General features: G+C 49.3%; 2 protein-coding genes across 3 annotated transcripts in view; both read right to left on the bottom strand.

The window, feature by feature from the left end:
* LMX1A (LIM homeobox transcription factor 1 alpha) overlaps nucleotides 1-843 on the bottom strand; it is a 76,488-nt gene extending 75,645 nt beyond the window's left edge. The window contains exons 1-2 of the mRNA XM_081012273.1: nucleotides 627-843; nucleotides 231-359 (exon numbers count right to left, since the gene is read on the bottom strand). Coding sequence (XP_080868399.1) covers nucleotides 231-318 — 88 coding nt within the window. The 5' untranslated portion in view covers nucleotides 319-359; nucleotides 627-843. The remainder of the gene's footprint in view (nucleotides 1-230; nucleotides 360-626) is intronic.
* A 10,498-nt stretch (nucleotides 844-11,341) lies between these two features.
* Nucleotides 11,342-20,740, bottom strand: part of RXRG (retinoid X receptor gamma) — a 73,569-nt gene continuing 64,170 nt past the window's right edge. For both annotated transcript variants that reach the window (XM_081012251.1, XM_081012252.1), the window contains exons 8-10: nucleotides 18,828-18,919; nucleotides 17,006-17,111; nucleotides 11,342-11,839 (exon numbers count right to left, since the gene is read on the bottom strand). In XM_081012251.1, the coding sequence (XP_080868377.1) occupies nucleotides 11,692-11,839; nucleotides 17,006-17,111; nucleotides 18,828-18,919 (346 nt within the window). In that variant the 3' untranslated portion in view covers nucleotides 11,342-11,691. The remainder of the gene's footprint in view (nucleotides 11,840-17,005; nucleotides 17,112-18,827; nucleotides 18,920-20,740) is intronic.

The following is a 20,740-nucleotide window of genomic DNA, read 5'->3' as shown; positions in this document are numbered from 1 at the left end:
AATAAGACGCACCCCGGAGCTGGTCGTTTGAACCCCGCCGGGCTGGCGAGACTGCAGGCGCCGCCTGTCCTCCGTTTCTTCCTTCGGGATCGGGATCAAACGAGCAGCTCCCGCGGGACAGAAAGGCAGGCGGAGCAACTCCGGCACCCGAAGGGATCCGGCACGGAAGCAGGGCTCGCTTTGGGAAGGGGCTGCCTCGGCGGCGTTGCGCGGGGAACTTTGGCACTCACCCAGCGCCGAGGAGAGGGAGGTCGGCTGCGGCGGAGGCGGCTCGAGCGCGTCGTGCAGAGTCTCCTCCATTTTCAGGCCGTCCAACATGGCCCACAGAGGCAGGGTGGGCAGGTGCGCCCGCGACTCCGCTTTAAAAAGGGCCGGAGGGGGAAAAGTCAGGGCCAGGGCGCTTGGGATCTCCACGCCTCCCGGCAAGCTGGGCCTGCAGCTCCCTCCCGCCGCGCGCAGCTTCTTCCCTCTAGCGGTTGCTGGACGCCCCGAAGGCGCCCGCGGGAACTCGCGGACCCCGCAGCCCGGCAAGCCGCGGAGAGTGGCCGGGTTCCGGGTGCCTCCTGGCTTCGCGGGCCTCCCGCCTTCTCCGTGCGCGCGGGGCGCACGCGGCAGAAAGCGCTTACCTGGCTGCTGCAGCGGGCCGAGGCTGCCGTCGGAGCCCGGGTTGGGAAGCCCCCTGCGCCCAGCCTTCACAAGGGCGCCACGTCCTTCGCTGCGCTCCGAGGCGGGAGGTGGGCGCCGCCAGCAAGGGGCGGCGGGCGGCCCCCAGCGGCCCGGAGCTCGGCCCGAGGTAGCCGCGGTGCCATCCCCGGCTCGCGGAAGCCGGGCCAGGCGCGCGGGTCTCCTGCAGGTGGGCTCGGCTCGGCTCGGACTGGGCTCTGCCCCCTCCCCGCTGGGCGAGCCCCGCAGTCGGAGGACGGAGGTTTCCTCCCCCCGGTGCGAGGCTCATCCCTGCCCCCCACCTCACCTCAAGCCGGCAAACCCGGCGCTGGAGCAGGACAGGAGCCCGTGCCGCTTGGAGGAGACGCGTTCACACGTCAGGGCGGGGAGGGGTTGTCCTTAGCCGGCCAAAAAGATCGACAGAGGCCCCCAAGTTGAGATGAGGGAGTGACGGAGGGAGGAGGGCAACTTGCAGAAGCCGAAGTATTTCTGAGACCGACGTCGCAAGGCGACGTATTGTTTGGAAAAACGCATACTTTGGCTCAACAGGGTTAGCGCTATATTTGCTTTGTTGTTACTGCTGTTGCTGCCGCTCCTGGGACGATTCTCATCCGTTCTTCCCTCTAGATTCCGCGGCGCGACCGGGTGTGGCGGCGCTGAGCCGTCGGGGAAGGCAAGAGTTCTTCGCTGTGCGAAGCGCTTTACGCCCGAGGCACGTTTACTCAGGAGTAAATGCCGCTGATTTCAGGATGGATCGAATGGGAGCCTTAGCTTCGCTGTGACTGTGACCCACAGCCCAGTTAAGACTACGGTGGCTTCGACCCGATCCACGTGCGAAGGAACCGGTATGCGAATACCTCTGCACCAGGGATTCCTGGTTTTGGGGAGACCCAGCCCTAGGCACCCTAATATACGCATCTCGCAGGAGAAGAAGAATCCGTCCTTCCCTCCCAAAGCAAGCAAAACACCCAAATAAAGACAAAGAAAGCAGGCAACGTCCGCAGCCCACCGAAAAATCGAGAAACTCCGCCTCAAACCAACAGTGGAAAAAAGTTTAACACTCCTATATCTTTTTAACAGATAAAACGGGGCTTTGGGTGCCCAAAGTTGGTATGATGCCCGTAGACGTCAGGAATTTTGTTGGGGGGGGGGCAGCCAAAGTGGTTGAGCTTTTTTTCCTTTTTTTATCTCTTTTAAATAAAAGTTGTTGGGCAGTTGCTGCAGGAACGTCGACGCAACCGGGTTTCGCGTCAGTCCAGGAACTCACACAAGCCTTTATGAGGGCTCATGCATACGATCAAGTTCTACCTTTAAATGCAGTCACGTGTGGATGCGCGCGCCAGGCGCTTTCATGTCGACTCAGAAGGAAGTCTCATTCATTCCCACAGGGCTTCCTTCCTTCCAAATAAGAGCAGGGAATCTAAGTGCGCAATTGGAAACGCCAAACACCTCAACAATGAGATGCTAAGAATAGTGCATGATCATGATGATTGCGTGATAAAACCATTATGTTGTTGTTTTTGTTTATTTCTTGCATTTATATCCTGTCTTCTCCGCACCAGGAGCATGGGCGTAGCCAAGGGGGCAGCTGCCCTCCAAAGTCCATCAAAATCATCATCATCATCAATCTTTATTACGGTCCAGAGACCCAACAAAACATTACAAATTAATACAGAGTTCATACAGTCTACCTCCAGGTTAATCAAGCACTTTGTTTGGAATATAGGGCTCGTTTGTTCTTGCAACTACCGATAAAAACTTTGCCACTGCCAACGTTCTAGCTTTTGTCCGGTCTTCCAGTAGGAACCTGACATAGTGAGCCTCTGACTTTCCCGGGAAAGGCACCAGCAAGGGTAGTATCAGTTCAGCCCTGACCTGCTCATACTTTGCACAATGTAACAAAATATGATCTATGGAATCGATGTCTTGAGCACACGAGCAAAGTGTGTCCTGGTAGGGAACTCCTCTCAACCTACCATCCAGCACTGCAGAGGGGAAGACATTCAGTCTGGCTTTGGTGAAAAATCTTCGATAGTTAGGTACTGTTAGGTTTTTCCATCAAAATCAAATCAATACAAATCTGAGGTTCTGCTGCCCCAACAAAAGCCTGCCCCCCCTAACAAAAAACCCTGGCTACGCCCATGACCAAGGTAGCACACACGGTTCTCCCCCCTCTTCATTTAATCCCCACAACAAACCTGTGAGGTATGTAAAGGTAAAGGACCCCTGACAGTTAAGTCCAGTCGGGACGACTCTGGGGTTGCGATGCTCATCTCGCTTTACTGGCTGAGGTAGCCGATTTTTGTCCGCAGTTTTCCTGGGTCATGCGGCCAGCAGTGAGGTAGGTTAGGCTGTGGCATTGACTGGCCCATGGCCGAATGAGGATTCCACCCGTGGCCTCCCAGGTCCTAATCCCACACTTTAACCACTGCACCCCCACTGCCATCGCAGCTTGCCACGATAAGGGACTGAGACTTGAAATAAATTGCTTTTCCAGCTCCCACCCTCTCTCCTGCTCCAGCATTTCCCGCTTTGATTGTCCTTGACCAACAATCTCACAGGAGCCAACTCCTAGGGGACGAGGTCACTTCGGCTCTCGCAATAAAAGCCATTCCAGTGGTGCGCGTGGGCCGCGTCTTGCGATCCATAACGCGAGGCGGAGCTTACCTGCCCCCACCCTATATTTTGTTCAAGCTGGCGCCCCTGAACAATATAGACGCTTACTCAGAAGTAAGTCCCCACTGATTGCAATGGGATGTATTCCCTTGTGAAGTGTGCAGGGCAATAGACTCCAACGCGCTCTGATGAGGGCGTTTTAACAGCAGGTTTGGCCCAGTATAAGAAAGAGGGGTGTGTGCCGGAGCGGGGTTGGGACTGGAGGAGCCGTGTTGCCTCTCGTGTGGCCTTGGAGCAGGGATGGCCACGCTGGCTGGCGCTTGGAGTCCAGCAACCTGGGGCAGGGGGACATTACTGTTTACCTCTGGCCTCGCCTTTTGCGTTATAGCTGATTCCACGGAAGGGGAAGGGGAAGGCAGGGGAGTTGAGAAGAGCTCTCCAGGAAGAATTGCGCGATGGCGCGAGAGACCTCGGGAACCTTTGCTCCTCTCCTCCTCTTGGATATTGCGCGCAAAACCTCCAAGGATCCTTCCAGACAACCAACCCAATCCTCGCTCTTTCCTTCTTTGCTTCCACATCCTGCCATCTCCAGAGCACGAGGCGGTATACCAACTGGCAAAAGTAATTTAAAGAGCAGAGTTCAGTTATCGGCTGCCCGTGGGTATGCAGCCAGTCCCCGCGCCGCCTTAGTGGCGTGGCGCGTAGACCACAACCAAGCCACTCCGTTTACGCAGCAGGGCGGCGCAGCTCTAGGGAAAGCGACGCCTCCCCTTCGCCATGCATGGCGTCAAGCATCCACAAAGCATTGTTGCAACGGGGAGGCGGGCGGGGGGGGGGGAGATTCTGGGGGAACGTGGGAACTAAGAAGCAGAGCAGCGCTTTGCGCGCAGAGAGTTCGGGCTCTGGCAACCCCAGCTGAAGCATGTCAGGCACCAAGTCTACGGTAGCTCCAAGGGAGCCTCTGCCACGCCAGGCAATACCGGGCGAGAAGGACCAAGGCGCAAGGTGGCTTCAAGGGTAGCTTTTAGAGCTTTTGAGAAGGAAGAGGCGCTCGAGCCGCTGCTTGGGCATTGGGCCGCCCCTCCTCAACATCCTGAGGAATGTCCGCAATTCGCTTGCTGACTCATCAGAGGAGTCTTTGGGTGCCTCCATGTGGGCAATGATGGAACTTGGGAAAGGAAGAACCGGCTCCGGGCAATGGCGCCACCACCAGCAGCAGCAGGTGGAGCTACTTTTCAACAAGTGGTAAAGGTAAAGGGACCCCTGACCACTAGGTCCAGTCGCGGACGACTCTGAGGTTGCGGCGCTCATCTCGCTTTATTGGACGAGGGAGCTGGCGTACAGCTTCCGGGTCATGTGGCCAGCATGACTAAGCCGCTTCTGGCAAACCAGAGCAGTGCACGGAAACGCCGTTTACCTTCCCGCCGGAATAAACCTATTTATCTACTTGCACTTGGACGTGCTTTCCAACTGCTAGGTGGGCAGGAGCAGGGACCGAGCAACAGGAGCTCACCCCATCGTGGGGATTCGAACGGCCGACCTTCTGATCGGCAAGCCCTAGGCTCTGTGGTTTACACCACAGCGACACCCGCGTCCCATTCAACAACTGGACATTTACCAAAAAGGGTCGAGGTAAAACAACAACATACAGATATTTAAAGACAGCCAACAAGGGGGGGGGGTGCATATAATTGGGTAGTCATCAAAAGACACATTCCTATACAGTGGTACCTCGGGTTAAGTACTTAATTCGTTCCGGAGGTCCGTTCTTAAACTGAAACTGTTCTTAACCTGAAGCACCACTTTAGCTAATGGGGCCTTCCGCTGCTGCTGCACGATTTCTGTTCTCATCCTGAAGCAAAGGTCTTAACCTGAAGCACTATTTCTGGGTTAGCGGAGTCTGTAACCTGAAGCGTATGTAACCTGAAGCGTATGTAACCCAAGGTACCACTGTATTGCAATGCAACAGGTTCCTTTTTTTCTCCTCAGCTGTTTCTAGACAGGAAAAAAAGGGAACCCAGACTTTGAGAAAGTTGCCTGAACCTGAGAAGTACCAGCTTGGCTGCCTCTTAGGCAAGACCCAGGTCATCAGCCTGAGTTTCCACAGCCCCCACCAGTGGCGTAGCGTGGGGGTGCAGGGGGGGCCGGCCGCACTGGGCGCAACATCTGGGGGGGGCGCGCTCGCGCTCGCAGCTCTCTGCCCCTACCTGGCTCACTCTCTCTCTCTCACTGCAGTGCTGGCTGTGTGAATCCGATCCGAGCCGCTGGGTCGCCGCCCACTGTGGAGGGGGTGGGTGCCAGGCGTGCAGTGCGGAGAGAGAGCGAGGGACTATCTGGGGGAGGGACAGTGCAGAGGCCGCCCAGCGCAGCGCTGAGCGCGGGAGAGAACCACACCAGCCCAGCCCAGGCAGCAGCAAGAAGAAGCTGGCAGTGGCGGCAGGTTAGGGGTTAGGGGGCGCAAATTACTTGCCTTGCCCTGGGTGCTGACAACCCATGCTTCGCCGCTGGCCCCCACCAAGCTCGAACCACAATTGGTAGCAAGTGCAGCAGATATGTTCTGTGCCTAAGATAATATTTCATTTTCTTGCTAATGATGCTGTTTTAAATGTACATTTTATATTTGACTTCCTTTGGTGAAATGTTTCATTTTGAAGTGTTTGAGATTTTTAAAAATTAACTTTGCTGCAGCAAATGTGCATTCTGCAGTTGGCCTTGGTAATGTTTTGTTTTGAAATCTTTAAGATAATATTTTAGTTTCTTGTACTAAATTGTACTGCTTTGAATGTATACTTTATATCTGACTTTCTTCTTGCAATATTTTATGTTGGATTGTTTTATTTGGTGTTTTCATGTGGGTTGCAAACCAATTTGAGATTTCTTTCTTAAAAATGTAAAGCAGTATAGAACTGAAATGAGTAATAATAATAATAATAATAATAATGGGGTTTGGCCATAGTTATAATTTTTCAAACTTTACTAATTCAGTCCCTGTAAGAGGGTGTAACCAAGGTCTACAGTGTGCTTGACCAATACAGTTTTGGCTGGGAGAAATACTGCAAAACTTTTTGAGAATATGGCTGTGAACACAAGACATTTTGTTCATTTTGTCAAAGGCCTGGAAACGATGCCTTATGAGGAACGGCTAAGGGAGCTGGGCATGTTTAGCCTGGAGAAGAGGAGGTTAAGGGGTGATATGATAGCCATGCTCAAATATATAAAAGGATGTCACATAGAGGAGGGAGAAAGGTTGTATTCTGCTGCTCCAGAGAAGCGGACACAGAGCGATGGATCCAAACTACAAGAAAGAAGATTCCACCTAAACATTAGGGAGAACTTCCTGACAGTAAGAGCTGTTCGACAGTGGAATTTGCTGCCAAGGAGTGTGGTGGAGTCTCCTTCTTTGGAGGTCTTTAAGCAGAGGCTTGACAACCATATGTCAGGAGTGCTCTGATGGTGTTTCCTGCTTGGCAGGGGGTTGGACTCGATGGCCCTTGTGGTCTCTTCCAACTCTATGATTCTATGATTCTATGATTCTATGATTCTATGTTCTAGAATCCATGGAGACTGGGCACTTTCCCCCCCTACATGGTTCTCACACATTTTAGATTTATTGTATATTTTTTGCTCCTGAACAGCAGGAAACTGGTTTTATTCCAAAAACAAAAGCTCACTGCAGTGTGTCCATGGATGACCTAATCAAGGGGAAGGTCTAGACTCAACCTAGATGGACACAAACATTTCTGTATTGAGAAAAACTACATTTTGTGCTACAGACATGTTAGTGTGTACACAGCCTACAGTGCAAGATGTGGTTTCTAGATGTGTAAGCCACTGATCCCACAATTTTGGAGTTATAGGGTGTTTCCATGTAGGCATTTTTGTGGAATTCATGCTGGTCACATGCACAAGTTTTTTGCACTGATCTCTAAGGTGCTACTGGAAGGATTTTTCTTATTTTGTTTCACATAAAACCCTCACCATCAAAATGCCATAGGTAAAGGTAAAGGGACCCCTGACCATTAGGTCCAGTCGTGACCAACTCTGGGGTTGAAGCACTCATCTTGCTTTATTGGCCGAAGGAGCCAGCGTACAGCTTCCGGGTCATGTGGCCAGCATGACTAAGCCGCTTCTGGTGAACCAGAGCAGCGCACGGAAACACCATTTACCTTCCCGCCAGAGTGGTACCTATTTATCTACTTGCACTTTGACGTGCTTTTGAACTGCTAGGTTGGCAGGGGCAGGGACCGAGCAATGGGAGCTCACCCCATCGCTGGGGTTCGAACCGCCGACCTTCTGATCGGCAAGCTCTAGGCTCTGTGGTTTAACCCACAGCGCCACACGCGTCCCTCAAAATGCCATACTGTACCTTAAAAAATTTAATCTGGATTTTCCTCTTCCTGCAGGAAGTCCATGGAGTGAAAAATAGCCTGTTATACATCTTGCAGTTCCCTCTGCTGTGGAAACTTGTTTGCACATTTTTATTTTTTGTCATAAGTATGATGTTTTGGAAGGACAATTCAGTCTGCAATATTTTCTCACCTCTTGCAAGCTCTGTCATCCAAAAATCTTGCACTCGTGGGCATTCATGACAGTGTGAAACTACTTGACCACAATGTTTTCCACATTAGGAGAATATACCACAGGGATTCTGTTTTGTATTCCCACCATCGCAATATACCAACTGGGACATCGATTTAAAATTGTGCTTCTTAGAAATTCTTAAAATTAGTGCCTGAAAGTAAATTCCAAAGGTTTTCCCCCCCAAGCACTCTTTTTCAATCACTTCTTTTGTATTAATTGTATTTTCTTGCTGTGCTTTCATCCCATAGCACTGGTGTGAGACCAAAAGGATAGAAAGACCAATCAGTGGCGTAGCGTGGGGGGTGCAGGGGGGGCCGGCCGCACCGGGTGCAACATCTGGGGGGGGCACGCGCTCGCACTTGCAGCTCTCTGCCCCTACTAAAATCCACGGGTTAGGGGGCGCAAATTACTTGCCTTGCCCCGGGTGCTGACAACCCACGCTACACCACTGAGACCAACTAGGTGAGTCTTTCCCATCAGATGGTTGTCTGCAACCCCAGACAGATGACAACTGTGCATGTTAAGGACCCAACCTGTATGGTGCTTGTCCTTTAAATCTTGCATGGGGTAAAATATGGGAGGTCCGCTTTCATGCCGCTGTTGTGACGTACCTTAGGCTGCAATCCTAAACAAACTTAGCAGAGAATAAGGCCCGTGGACATTTGAAAAACAGGTAAAGACTAGATTCCCAGTGTAAAGCTGTGGAGAAAAACACAAGCCACCAAGTGGTGAAGGTTGGTAGTGCACTCATTGTAAGCCACCAAAGAAGCATCGCTAAGACAGAACCAGAATGTTTGCGTATTATTATTATTATTATTATTATTTTATTAATACCCTGCCCATCTGGCTGGGTTTCCCCAGCCACTCTGGGCGGCTTCCAACAAAATATTAAAAATACGATAAAACATCAAACATTACAAACTTCCCTAAACAGGGCTGCCTTCAGATTTCCTTGACATGTGATGCGAAGGCGCCACAACTGAGACGGCCATCTGTCTGGTTCCCTGTAATGTCACTTCTTGCAATGAGGGATCCACCAGAAGGCCCTCAGCGCTGGACCTCAGTGTCTGGGCTGAATGATGGGGTGGAGACGCTCCTTCAGGTATACTGGACCAAGGCCGTTTAGGGCTTTAAAGGTCAGCACCAACACTTTGAGTTGTGCTCGGAAATGTACTGGGAGCCAATGTAGGTCTTTCAGAACCGGTGTTATGTGGTCTCGATGGCCATTCCCAGTCACCAGTCTAGCTGCTGCATTCTGGATTAGTTGTAGTTTCTGGGTCACCTTCAAAGGTAGCTCCACATACAGCACATTGCAGTAGTCCAAGCTGTAACTGTTATAATATGTTGGCCAACAAATGGCTGCTGCAACAATTGCGCCTCCTCCCCAGATACCCCCAGTAAGTAAGAAAAGAGCCTGTTTTACCTTGAGCACAAGCAATACTGGGAGCTGAGAGGTGCAGTCAGAAATGGAGATTAATATTTTAAGATTAAGACTGAAACTTTCCCCCCCTTGTGGAGTGAAGCACTGAATGGTTGCTGTTAGACTTATTTGCAACTACAGTGGTACCTCAGGTTAAGTACTTAATTCGTTCCGGAGGTCCGTTCTTAACCTGAAACTGTTCTTAACCTGAAGCACCACTTTAGCTAATGGGGCCTCCTGCTGCTGCTGCACCACTGGAGCATGATTTCTGTTCTCATCCTGAAGCAAAGTTCTTAACCTGAAGCACTATTTCTGGGTTAGCGGAGTCTGTAACCTGAAGCGCATGTAACCTGAAGTGTATGTAACCCGAGGTACCACTGTATGTAGTAAGGTACTTGCAGCAGAGTCAGTCTCTACTGACTGAAATTGTCCATGTGCAGCCCCAGAGTTCCTGGCTGAAATCACTACTGGGGTGAAGTATTTCTTTGCCACACGAATCATCAGGGTCCTACTTGCACTTCTGATTGGCTGGTGCTATGGAGACCAGAAGGAGCTACAAGCAGCCTTCAATTTTGCTGAAGTTCCTTGAGAAATAAAACACCCAAATTCACTCTTGCCGCCTGCTGGAGAGTTCACAACACGACACTCTTACATGTTTGATTTATGTATTTGTGGGATGTGAACAGGGCCGGATTTAGGTTTGATGAGGCCCTAAGCTACTGAAGGTAATGGGGCCCTTTAAATGTCCAGCTGTCCTTTGTCAACAACAAATTGTCACTGTTTTTTGTGTTGAATATATGCTATGTGGCAATTTATGGACCTAATAGGTATCTAAAGCCATTTGCACATAACAAAAGATGTATTTTATCAAAGTACAATGAAACCTTGGTTTACAACCATAATCTGTTCTGGAGGTCCAGTTGTAAACCAAAACAGGTTGTAACCAAAGGCGCGCTTTTGCCAATGGGGCCTCCCAAAAAAAAATTGTTTGTAATAAAAAACAACGGGTTGTAATCCAAAAAAAGGGACACACACTTCAGGGTTTGACGTGGTTGTAACCCAAAATGGTTCTAATCTAAAACGGTTGCAAACCAAGGTACCACTGTAATTGATATAGAAATGAGCAAACCAGTGATATTTTAAGGAGCAGCTAGCAGGCAGGGCCCATTACTTACATCATAGGAGCCTACACAACACAAAACACTGCTGCTGTATGTAAGTTTTATTTGTTTTTTATCTTATATTTTGGAAATGGACATCCAGTTTTTTTCCCTTTAATTTTTTTGGGGGGCCTCCAAGAGAGTGGGGCCCTAAGCTATAGCTTGTTTAGCTTATACGTAAATCTGGCACTGGATGTGCAAGGAACAAAACAACCCCAATCAAACACACACAGCCTAAAGCAAAAAAAGAGAAGGAGCTCCATTTTGAAAATAAATAAGGGGGGTGTGGTGCCTGAGGGTGGGTGCCATAGTGTCCACAGGCACAACTTTAAGGATCCCATGCTGCACACCAGCCTCAAGACATTTGGGCATCTGAGGCGAACCACAAAATGGTGTCCGCCCCCCCCCCCCCGCTAAGGAAGGAAGGGGTGAGTGAATTCTCTTTGGCGATCACTTGTAGCCGAGTGAGATTGTCTTCCATAAACACGGTTTGAACAACGAGTCTGTAAGTGACTCTGGAGGCCAATTCTGGATCCACACGTTCTTCCACAGTGGGGACATTGGTTCCCGGGTAGGAGTTGATCACGGTGAGGGTTTGCCAAGTGTGCCTTCCTCTTAGCACGTTTCTCCCTTTCGTCCTGAGTTCGAGCATCTTCAAAGCTCATGACACCTTTGGTAAAGGCTGTTCTCCAACTGGAGCGCTCACAGGCCAGTGTTTCCTAGTTTCCCACTCAGGCGTACTGACACTTCAGCCTGAAAGTGAGATGAGTGCTGCAACCCCATAGTCTCCTTTTGACTGGACTTAACCGTCCAGGGGTCCTTTACCTTTACCTTTTTACCTTCCTCCTTCCTTCCTTGGGTAAGAAGGAACCCCAAGCAACAACAGCAATTTCCACACCAGTTCCTCATATATTATTTTATTTCTCATTTTTATTGGAAGTGAAAAAATAATTTAAACTCATTTATTTGTACAGGTGGCACCATTTTGTGACTGACAAGCTGTAGGATGTACTGGCCCACCTTGCTGCCAGCCAGGGGTAAAAGCAAACGCAGCCATAGCCACATAGAATCCTGTCTTTTGGACACTAAATGCTCACAGAGATGCCACCATCCCCTTATTACTCCCCCCACCCTGAATGGGAATGGGCAAAAGTAGACCAGGACCACACCATCCTAAGTAGAAACCATCATTAGCCTTCAACCTCTCTGTCTCATCCTTCGTTTCCACACCTCCTCAATCCGTTTTCAGGGTCAAGTAATCTGCAGCGGTGTCTCCAACATTTCCATGAGGAAAGTGTCGATGGGGGTGTCACCGATCAGCTTGAAGAAGAAGAGGTGCTCCAGGCATTTCAGGCCGATAGATCGCAAGGCTGGCAGCCTCAGGAGGAGCTTGGCAAACCTGAAGGAACCAGAGATGTAGAAAACCCGAAGTTAATGACAATCGGGGAAAGCCAAGGGGTGTGTTCTGTTGCGAGACAAAAGAAAGAGACCACCTCATTCGCTGGATCTGAAGTAGGGCCTCGTGCAAGGCTCTTCCTGCACCTGGGCCCACATCAACTGAAGTCAAGTGTGTTGCTTGGAACTTTGGATGCCACAAGTTTTGTTACCCACAAAACACACACACACAGAGCCAAAATACATGATTAAAATTGTGGACAGAAACAGCTGTTTCAGCATTTTAGGCTTCCCTTTGAACTACATTACTACATTATAAAAAGGTAAAGGGACCCCTGACTGTTAGGTCCAGTCGTGACCGACTCTGGGGTTGCGGCGCTCACCTCGCTTTACTGGTTGAGGGAGCCGGCGTATAGCTTCCGGGTCATGTGGCCAGCATGACTAAGCCGCTTCTGGCGAACCAGAGCAGCACACGGAAACATCGTTTACATTCCCGCTGGAGCGGTACCTATTTATCTACTTGCACTGGCGTGCTTTTGAACTGCTAGGTTGGCAAGAGCAGGGACCGAGCAACGGGAGCTCACCCCGTTGCAGGGATTCGAACCGCCAACCTTCTGATCAGCAAGTCCTAGGCTCTGTGGTTTAACCCACAGCGCCACCTGCGTCCCTTAACTACATAATAATGTCAGCTGATTACAGCAAAGCTAGAAAGTATCAGCCAAAAAGTTAGATCCGTTAAATTATAGCCCACATTAGGAATAAATACCTGCAGGTATCTGCAGACCTGTTGCTGGCTGCGAATATGGCATCATTGAAACATAAGGGTCAGCAAGGATTCGTTTTCTCCTACCAAAGACACACTAATGCAATTCACATTAAGCCCTTTTCAGGGCTGTTTGGTTCAATTCCAAAGGCCAGGGGCTTAGTCTTCTGCAATGGGTGGGTGAGAATCATCGAATTGTAGAGTTGGGAGGGACCCCAGGGGTTATCCAGCCCAAACTCCTGCTCTGCAGGAATTTCTTTTGCCCAAAAGGACTTTCCTGCTTGCTGCCCTGTTTCATCCATGATTCACTTTACCAATACTCTTCAAGTGAGTATTTTGTGTAGGCACAATTTCATGGAAATGAATTCCATGAACTCTGCTGGCTATTACTCTCAGTGCCACCCGTGGTGCAGGTTAATGCAGCCGGTGGAATCTAATGTTCCAATCCACACATTGACTACACACATGCAGGAAAGTGCCTGTCCACATTGCAGCCCTTCTTGAAAGCTCAGTAAGATTTGGAGTGCTGCCTCCCTCTTCCCTCTTCTGTGCGCAGAAGTGATCCATACACAGGGCAGGTGGTTAAAGCCAGCACCTTCCCAGCCTGATATTGCTATAGTGGAGATGCTTTGCCATTAACAGCAAGCCTGTCAGTTGCTCTAATGCAGGGGTCAGCAACCTAAGACCCATGGGCCAGAAGCAGTCCATGAAGGTCATTTAACTGGCCCACGAGTCGTCCCCCCCGAACCGAGCCACCTGCTTGGCAAGCCCCCGTGCGCTGTGCTAAACCCCGTGTGGTGCAGGGACTCGCTTCTGCAGCTCTGGAAATCACTTCTGCGCATTCCCAGATGCTGGAAATCACGTCTGCGCATGTCCGTGGTGCCGGAAATCGCTTCTGCGCCTGCCCAGACGCTGGAAATCACGCCTGTGCAGGTGCAATTTTCAGCATCTGGGCAGGCACAGAAGCAATTTCCGGCACCGCGGACATGCACAGACGCGATTTCCAGCATCGTGCTGCGCCGGCCCGGCCCACGGAGGATCTCTGTGGGAGTGATCTGGCCCATGCCTGGTAAGCCTTGCCGACCCCGCTCTAATGTCTGGCTGTGCTTTGTGCACTGTTTGTATGGACTGTCGACATGTCATTGTTATTACGAATCGTGTTCTGTGCTGCAGTGTCCACTGTTGTGCTAAGCAATGTGCTCTGCCGGCGCAAGGGGTTCAGCTTGCACAACAACATGTTCCGTCTGGGTTTCCCAGAGCAGATTTGGGGACAGGGTGGGGAGAGAAAGTGGGAAGGATCATTGCACAAGCAGAACTCCTTGCACTGACAGAATATGCCAGCTGGATACTGCCTCCTGATTTTATATACATGTTGTGATTATGGCTTAATTATTGCATTAGCTTGCCAAGATTCACAATCCTGGATTTTGCAGTCAAAGGCAGAGAAGGCTTAGGCCTCTTCCTGCTAGTCTGGGGCCTTCCAGACACAGTTTTGGCACTATCCTCAGATTTGCAGGATGCACCAATTGCCACATGTCCAGTTCCCCAGCCTTTCGGGGCACGCCAACTGTAAAATCAGGCAATAGCCTTTTAACAACCCAGCCATCTCCTCTGGGGATGTGGAACCAACCACAGGACGGGTTTTGTCAGTCTACAGTTGGCTGCATTTCCCTGCCAAGACCACAGCTTCCTGCAACTACAGCAGGAGAGAGATTTAGCTAGCAGGGCTCACTTTGAGCTATCCAAGGTCCTGGTCTTCCACACCCACTGCCTAAGAGAGCTTGACCAGGCTTTATCTGCTTGATGTGACCTTGACTACGGCAACCCAACTTCACAGATACTGCCTGCTTCCTCTGTGCGCCTCAAGCACCCACAGAACAGGATATAGCTAAACTCTGGTGGAATTAAATTTGGTTTTTGAATTGTTTAATGCTGGTTATTATTACTATGCACTTTTGAAAATGTCTTGATATTGTGATATGTGACTTGTTGCTCTGTGTGTGTGTGTGTGTGTGTAAACAGCTCTGAGCAGGATATACCGTATTTCTCGCTCTATAAGATGCACCAGACCACAAGACGCACCTAGTTTTTGGAGGAGGAAAACAAGGCAAAAAATATTCTGAATCTCAGAAGCCAGAGCAGCAAGAGGGATCGCTGCGCAGTGAAAGCAGCAATCCCTCTTGCTGTTCTGGCTTCTGGGATAGCTGCGCAGCCTGCATTCGCTCCATAAGATGCACACACATTTCCCCTTACTTTTTAGGAGGGAAAAAGTGAGATAGAGCAAAAAATATGGTATATAGAAAGGCACCATATCAGTAAAATGCCAATGAGACAGGGAGGAAGCAGTTTGTGTGATGGTCTCTAGTCTAGGTTTTTCATTTTAGCTTTAAATCCACTGCAGATCACAGGAAGACGTAGGAAAAGAAACTAAACTTCATTTCACTCAGAAACGAATTCACCTTTCCCAAAAAAAAACTTGTGGGTGACCATTTAGGATATTATGGCCCCAGCTGTGTACTGTTAGTTTTGCTGTACTGTTGGTCTTTACACTGTTAATTTAAAATATTCTACTTCATCCCTTCCAGCCTAGAGGCAGCTGACAAAGCATTAAAGCCATTAAACAGCATGCACAATATAAATAACCACTGTTCCACATTTGCCCCAATTCCTATCAAATCTATTCAATACCAAAATCACCCAAAAAGGGGTGGTGGAGGAGGAGAGAGGAAGATGTAGGAGAAATACGCAGAAGATAACTTTTAATGACTCCCCATTTGCATGTTAACCAGCAGATGGCAGAATTGGATAACGTAGTTATTCCAATTTCGTACAAAGATTACCATAATAAAGGACAGAAGTGGTAAGGACCTAACAGAAGCAGAAGACATCAAGAAGAGGTAGCAAGAATACACAGAGGAATTATACCAGAAAGATACGGATGGCCCGTACACCCCAGGTAGTCGGACACGACTAAACGACTAAACAACAACAACAACAACAGTTATTCCAAAGGCTACTGGAAGGAAAGAGAAGGTGAGATCCAGAAGAAAAGTCACCTCCAAAGTTGGCTCTCCACTGTCAGCCTGTACTTCCTCCCCCCTCTGTCATTTCCTTATCTAGAGGTTTGACAGAGACAGGTGGGTACTGCAGTCTTCTTAAAGAGAGATTGCCAACTTTAGAGTGGCTGAGATCAGGAGACAAAGGCTCTGCTCTCCGGCCACCAGAACAGAAAGTTGCTCCATCTAACTCATGGGTAGGCAAACTAAGGCCCGGGGGCTGGATCTGGCCCAATCACCTTCTAAATCCAGCCCACAGATGGTCAGGGAATCAGAGTGTTTTTACATGAGTAGAATGTGTGCTTTTATTTAAAATGCATCTCTGGGTTATTTGTGGGGCATAGGAATTCGTTCATTATTTTCCTTCAAAATATAGTCTGGCCCCCCACAAGATCTGAGGGACCAGCCCCCTGCTGAAAAAGTTTGCTGACCCCTGATCTAACTTCTCGTTTCCCTGCTGAAACCCATGTCCCTGACTCATTTCTAACTTGTTGCTCTGGAGTAAATAAACGAATGCGATGTTGGATAATTCCCCAAAAAACAGAAAAACAATCAGTGTTTGTTCACATTGCTGTTGGCTTTTTCAGTTCAAATGTGATGCACAATTAGGGACTGTTTTTATGTTGTTTTGACATTAGCTTCCTTTCCACTGAAATGAATATAAGTTACATTAAAGAGAGGAGTGCAAGACTCAGGGCTCACTCAGACTTCCTTTCGCCCTGTTCTTTCCAGGCACGGATCTGGGCTTTAAAGGTCTGCGTCTGAACAGTTCCTTTTTCATCCTGATACTTTCCCTGGGAAAACCCAATGGTTGTTTGCTGTGATCAGTGGTAAAACACAGGTTTTCCTAGGGAAAACAGCGTCTGTGTGTGTGTGTAGAGTGCTCAGACATGGAGCTTTAAAGTCCAGACCTGTGCCTAGAAATGAGCCCAGTGAATGTCATATTTGGTGGAAACCGAACTGCAGCAGAAAGTAAGCGGCGGTGATTGTGATGGATACAGGTTGGGACAGAAACAGCTGCCTTCTCACATCCCTATTTGGGATTGACGGTCAATTCTGGATCTAAGAAATATAGACTTTTTATTTATTTAATAAATTTAGATCTCGTTTTTTCCTCTAGGGAACTCAACGTGATATTCAAGGGGTTTTAGGTTGTCACTGATCCAAGTACAGGTCATCTCCAGATCTAGATCTAGCAAGGTTGTTGCCCACTACTGATTTGTCCCTTTTGGCTCTCTTGTCCTCTGAATGTTTCCGAACCAACCAAACACACAGAAGCACCACCATTGGTATTCTGCACTTTCCAACATCCTTCTGTGTTAAGAGTGGTGCTGAGCCTCTTTCTATTTACCTTCCCGGTTGATCAGGATACTTTTGTTTGGTGTATGCCTCCAGAGCTGCATAAACTTTCTCACGTAGCGATTCCACCTCTGCAGGACTAGACAGACCCTTGGCATCTGATGGGGTGAGAGAGCAAGGAGGGGAGGGGAATCATGATTAAAAAACAGCACAGCTATTGCCCACTCCTTATCTGTAGGTTGCAGAATGGCCAAGTGAACTGTAATAGCATCGTACTCCATGGTGTATGTTAGCTGTGAAACCATAATTAACTGGAAAAACAGGCAGAGCAATAATATTACCCATCTACCTGAAAGAGAGCTCTGAGAAGAAACACTGCTGTCCCTAATATATAATATTGGGTAAAGGTAAAGGTGGACATGGGTGGCGCTGTGGTCTAAACCACTGAGCCTCTTCGGCAGGCTTCCTCAACCTCAGCCCTCCAGATGTTTTTGGCCTACAACTCCCATGATCCCTAGCTAGCAGGACCAGTGGACAGGGATGATGGGAATTGTAGTCTCAAAACATCTGGAGGGCCAAGGTTGAAGAAGCCTGCTCTTGGACTTGCAGATCAGAAGGTCGGCGGTTCGAATCCCTGCAATGGGGTGAGCTCCCGTGGCTCTGTCCCAGCTCCTGCCAACCTAGCAGTTCAAAAGCACACCAGTGCAAGTAGATCAGTAGGTACCACTGTGGCGGGAAGGTAAACGGCATTTCCATGTGCTGTGGTTTCTGTCACGGTGTTCCATTGCACCAGAAGCAGTTTAGTCATGCTGGCTGCATAGAATCATAGAGTTGGAAGAGACCACAAGGGCCATCGAGTCCAACCCCCTGCCAAGCAGGAAACACCATCAGAGCACTCCTGACATATGGTTGTCAAGCCTCTGCTTAAAGACCTCCAAAGAAGGAGACATGACCCAGAAAGCTGTGGACAAACACCACCTCCCTCGGCCTGAAGTGAGATGAGTGCCACACCGCATAGTCACCTTTGACTGGACTTAACCATCCAAGGGTCCTTGACCTTTTTTACTTTACTATGTGGTACCGGCCAGAAACCAAAAAAGACTGCCTCATGGCCATTACATGGCAACAGGATGGCCTTAAAAAGGTAAAGGGACCCCTAACCATTAGGCCCAGTCGCGGACGACTCTGGGGTTGCAATGCTCATTTCACTTTATTGGCCGAGGGAGCCAGCGTACAGCTTCTGGGTCATGTGGCCAGCATGACTAAGCCCCTTCTGGAGAACCAGAGCAGCGCACAGAAACGCCGTTTACCTTCCCGCCGGAGCGGTACCTATTTATCTACTTGCACCTTGATGTTCTTTCGAACTGCTAGGTTGGCAGGAGCAGGGACCGAGCAACGGGAGCTCACCCCGTCACGGGGATTCGAACCGCCGACCTTCTTATCGGCAAGCCCTAGGCTCAGTGGTTTAACCCACAGCACCACCCGCGTCCCTTAAGATGGCCTTAGGCAGGCTTAAAGTGGTATCCCCTTCCTTACAATATGAGGCCTACACATTTTATTCATCTTTTCTACTGCCATCCCCACTGCTGTTCAGTCATTCCTCTCCATGCATTGCTCCATTTCCGTTCTCTTTAAGCACCATCTTTCTTCCGTATTTTCCTGCCACTGGACTAACTTGGCTACCTCAGTGCCACATGGATGAATGAGGGAGTGATGGCAAAGCTGGGCTGTTGAGAGAAGAGGGCACCAAGAAGGCCTTTCCCTAGAACCAGCAAGAACAGGCCTGCCCAGGAGCCGCTGCTCAGAACCAAGGGCTAAATTTATTCACGAGTTGATGTGACCCTGGACCAGCTTCCCCAGGCATCCACACATACCTGGATTGAACAGGACAATGGCTCGTAGGCACCCCAGCTCAGATTTGTCCATCTGCATGTCTTTCATTTTGGATACCAGCTCAGTAAGGACCCTGTATTAGAGACAAGAGAGGGAATTGGAGAATCAAAGTCTGCAGTGGTGCACTCAGTGTGCAAATAGCAGTCCGAGGTGCCTTCACACCACAGTGTGGAATTGCCAGGCTTCGTTCATTCACTTTTCAAGGGGCATCCATATTGTCAGGAGTTGGACTGAGGAGGAATGGTGAAGACCGCCCCCCCCTTCTCCTGACCCTTCCTGAGAACAGGAGGACAGTATAGATTTAGATCAGTGGTTTGCAGAAGGGCATAATTCAGAGGCTGCAGAGGGGAGAAGCTGGGAAATATTGGAACAGGAGCAGCAAGAAGAAGAAAAAGCACTAGGGGAGACAGCTGAGAGACTCAGTGTCCTTGGAAAGCATTCCTGACCCCCCTCTCCCAGGACCCGGCGTGCACTGAGAGTAGTAGAACAGAAAGCTCAGAGGCAGAAGGCTCCGATTAGCTGGCGCAGGTCTGACGTAGAATAGGGGCAGTGCCGGATTTACGTATAAGCTAAACATGCTATAGCTTAGGGCCCCACTCTCTTGGGGGGGCCCCAAAAAATTAAAGGAAAAGAATAGATGTACAGTTCCAAAATATAAGATAAAAAACAAATAAAATAAAACCTACATACAGCCACAGTGTTTTGTGTTCTGTAGGCTCCTATTTGTTATGTGCAAATGGCTTTAGATACCTATTAGGTCCATAAATTACCATATAGCCTATATTCAACACAAAATACAACGACCATTTGTTGTTGACAAAGGACAGCTGGACATATAAAGGGCCCCATTACCTTCGGTAGCTTAGGGCCTCATCAAACCTAAAACCAGCCCTGAATAGGGGAGACAAAGGGGGGTGGGACTTGACTTGGAGCAACCCCATCATGGCATAGAGACTACATCCCTTTGTCACTCTGTGAATACTGAATAAATTACATGGTAAGGACTCTTCGTGTTATCTACTTGTGGGGGGCTGGCTGCCACTGGGGGAGGGATAGTATTCCCTGAGCCTTGACACATATAGTACCATCATCCAGTCACCATTATCCTGTGTTTTCCATCTTGTTCTTCCACCTTTTCTCAGAGCACAGAAAGCTCACTTTCTTCTGAATTAAAGAGTGGCACCATCTCTCCATGCATAGGTGGCTTATCCCATCATTCCTGACCATTGGCCATGCTGAACAGGGGAAATGGGGAGGTGTTGTTCAGTGGGGTTGAACAACACCTGGAAGGCACGAAGGCACTCATTGATTTTTCCTAAGCACCACCCTTCTTCCTTTCAAAAGGCAGTGGCCTAGCAGTGAACTATCACAGCTCAGCACACATTAATCAGGTCCATTTCTGCAGGCGTCATTTTACACTTCTGCTCCTTTTTAAATTAGTCTTCTGATTAACACTAAAATAATAATATTTTTTTTTTTGCTTTGTTGTTGTTGTTTAGTCGTTTAGTCGTGTCCGACTCTTTGTGACCCCATGGACCAGAGCACGCCAGGCACTCCTGCCTTCCACTGCCTCCCACAGTTTGGTCAAACTCATGCTGGTAGCTTCGAGAACACTGTCCCACCATCTCGTCCTCTGTCGTCCCCTTCTCCTTGTGCCCTCCATCTTTCCCAACATCAGGGTCTTTTCCAGGGAGTCTTCTCTTCTCATGAGGTGGCCAAAGTATTGGAGCCTCAGCTTCAGGATCTGTCCTTCCAGTGAGCACTCAGGGCTGATTTCCTTCAGAATGGATAGGTTTGATCTTTCAGTCCATGGGACTCTCAAGAGTCTCCTCCAACACCATAATTCAAAAGCATCAATTCTTCGGCGATCAGCCTTCTTTATGGTCCAGCTCTC

Source organism: Podarcis pityusensis (genome assembly GCF_964106645.2).
Source record: "Podarcis pityusensis genome assembly, chromosome: 6".
Classification (NCBI taxonomy): domain Eukaryota; kingdom Metazoa; phylum Chordata; class Lepidosauria; order Squamata; family Lacertidae; genus Podarcis; species Podarcis pityusensis.
The sequence above is the reverse complement of the archived record's forward strand: the minus strand, read 5'-3'. Positions and strand labels throughout refer to the sequence as shown.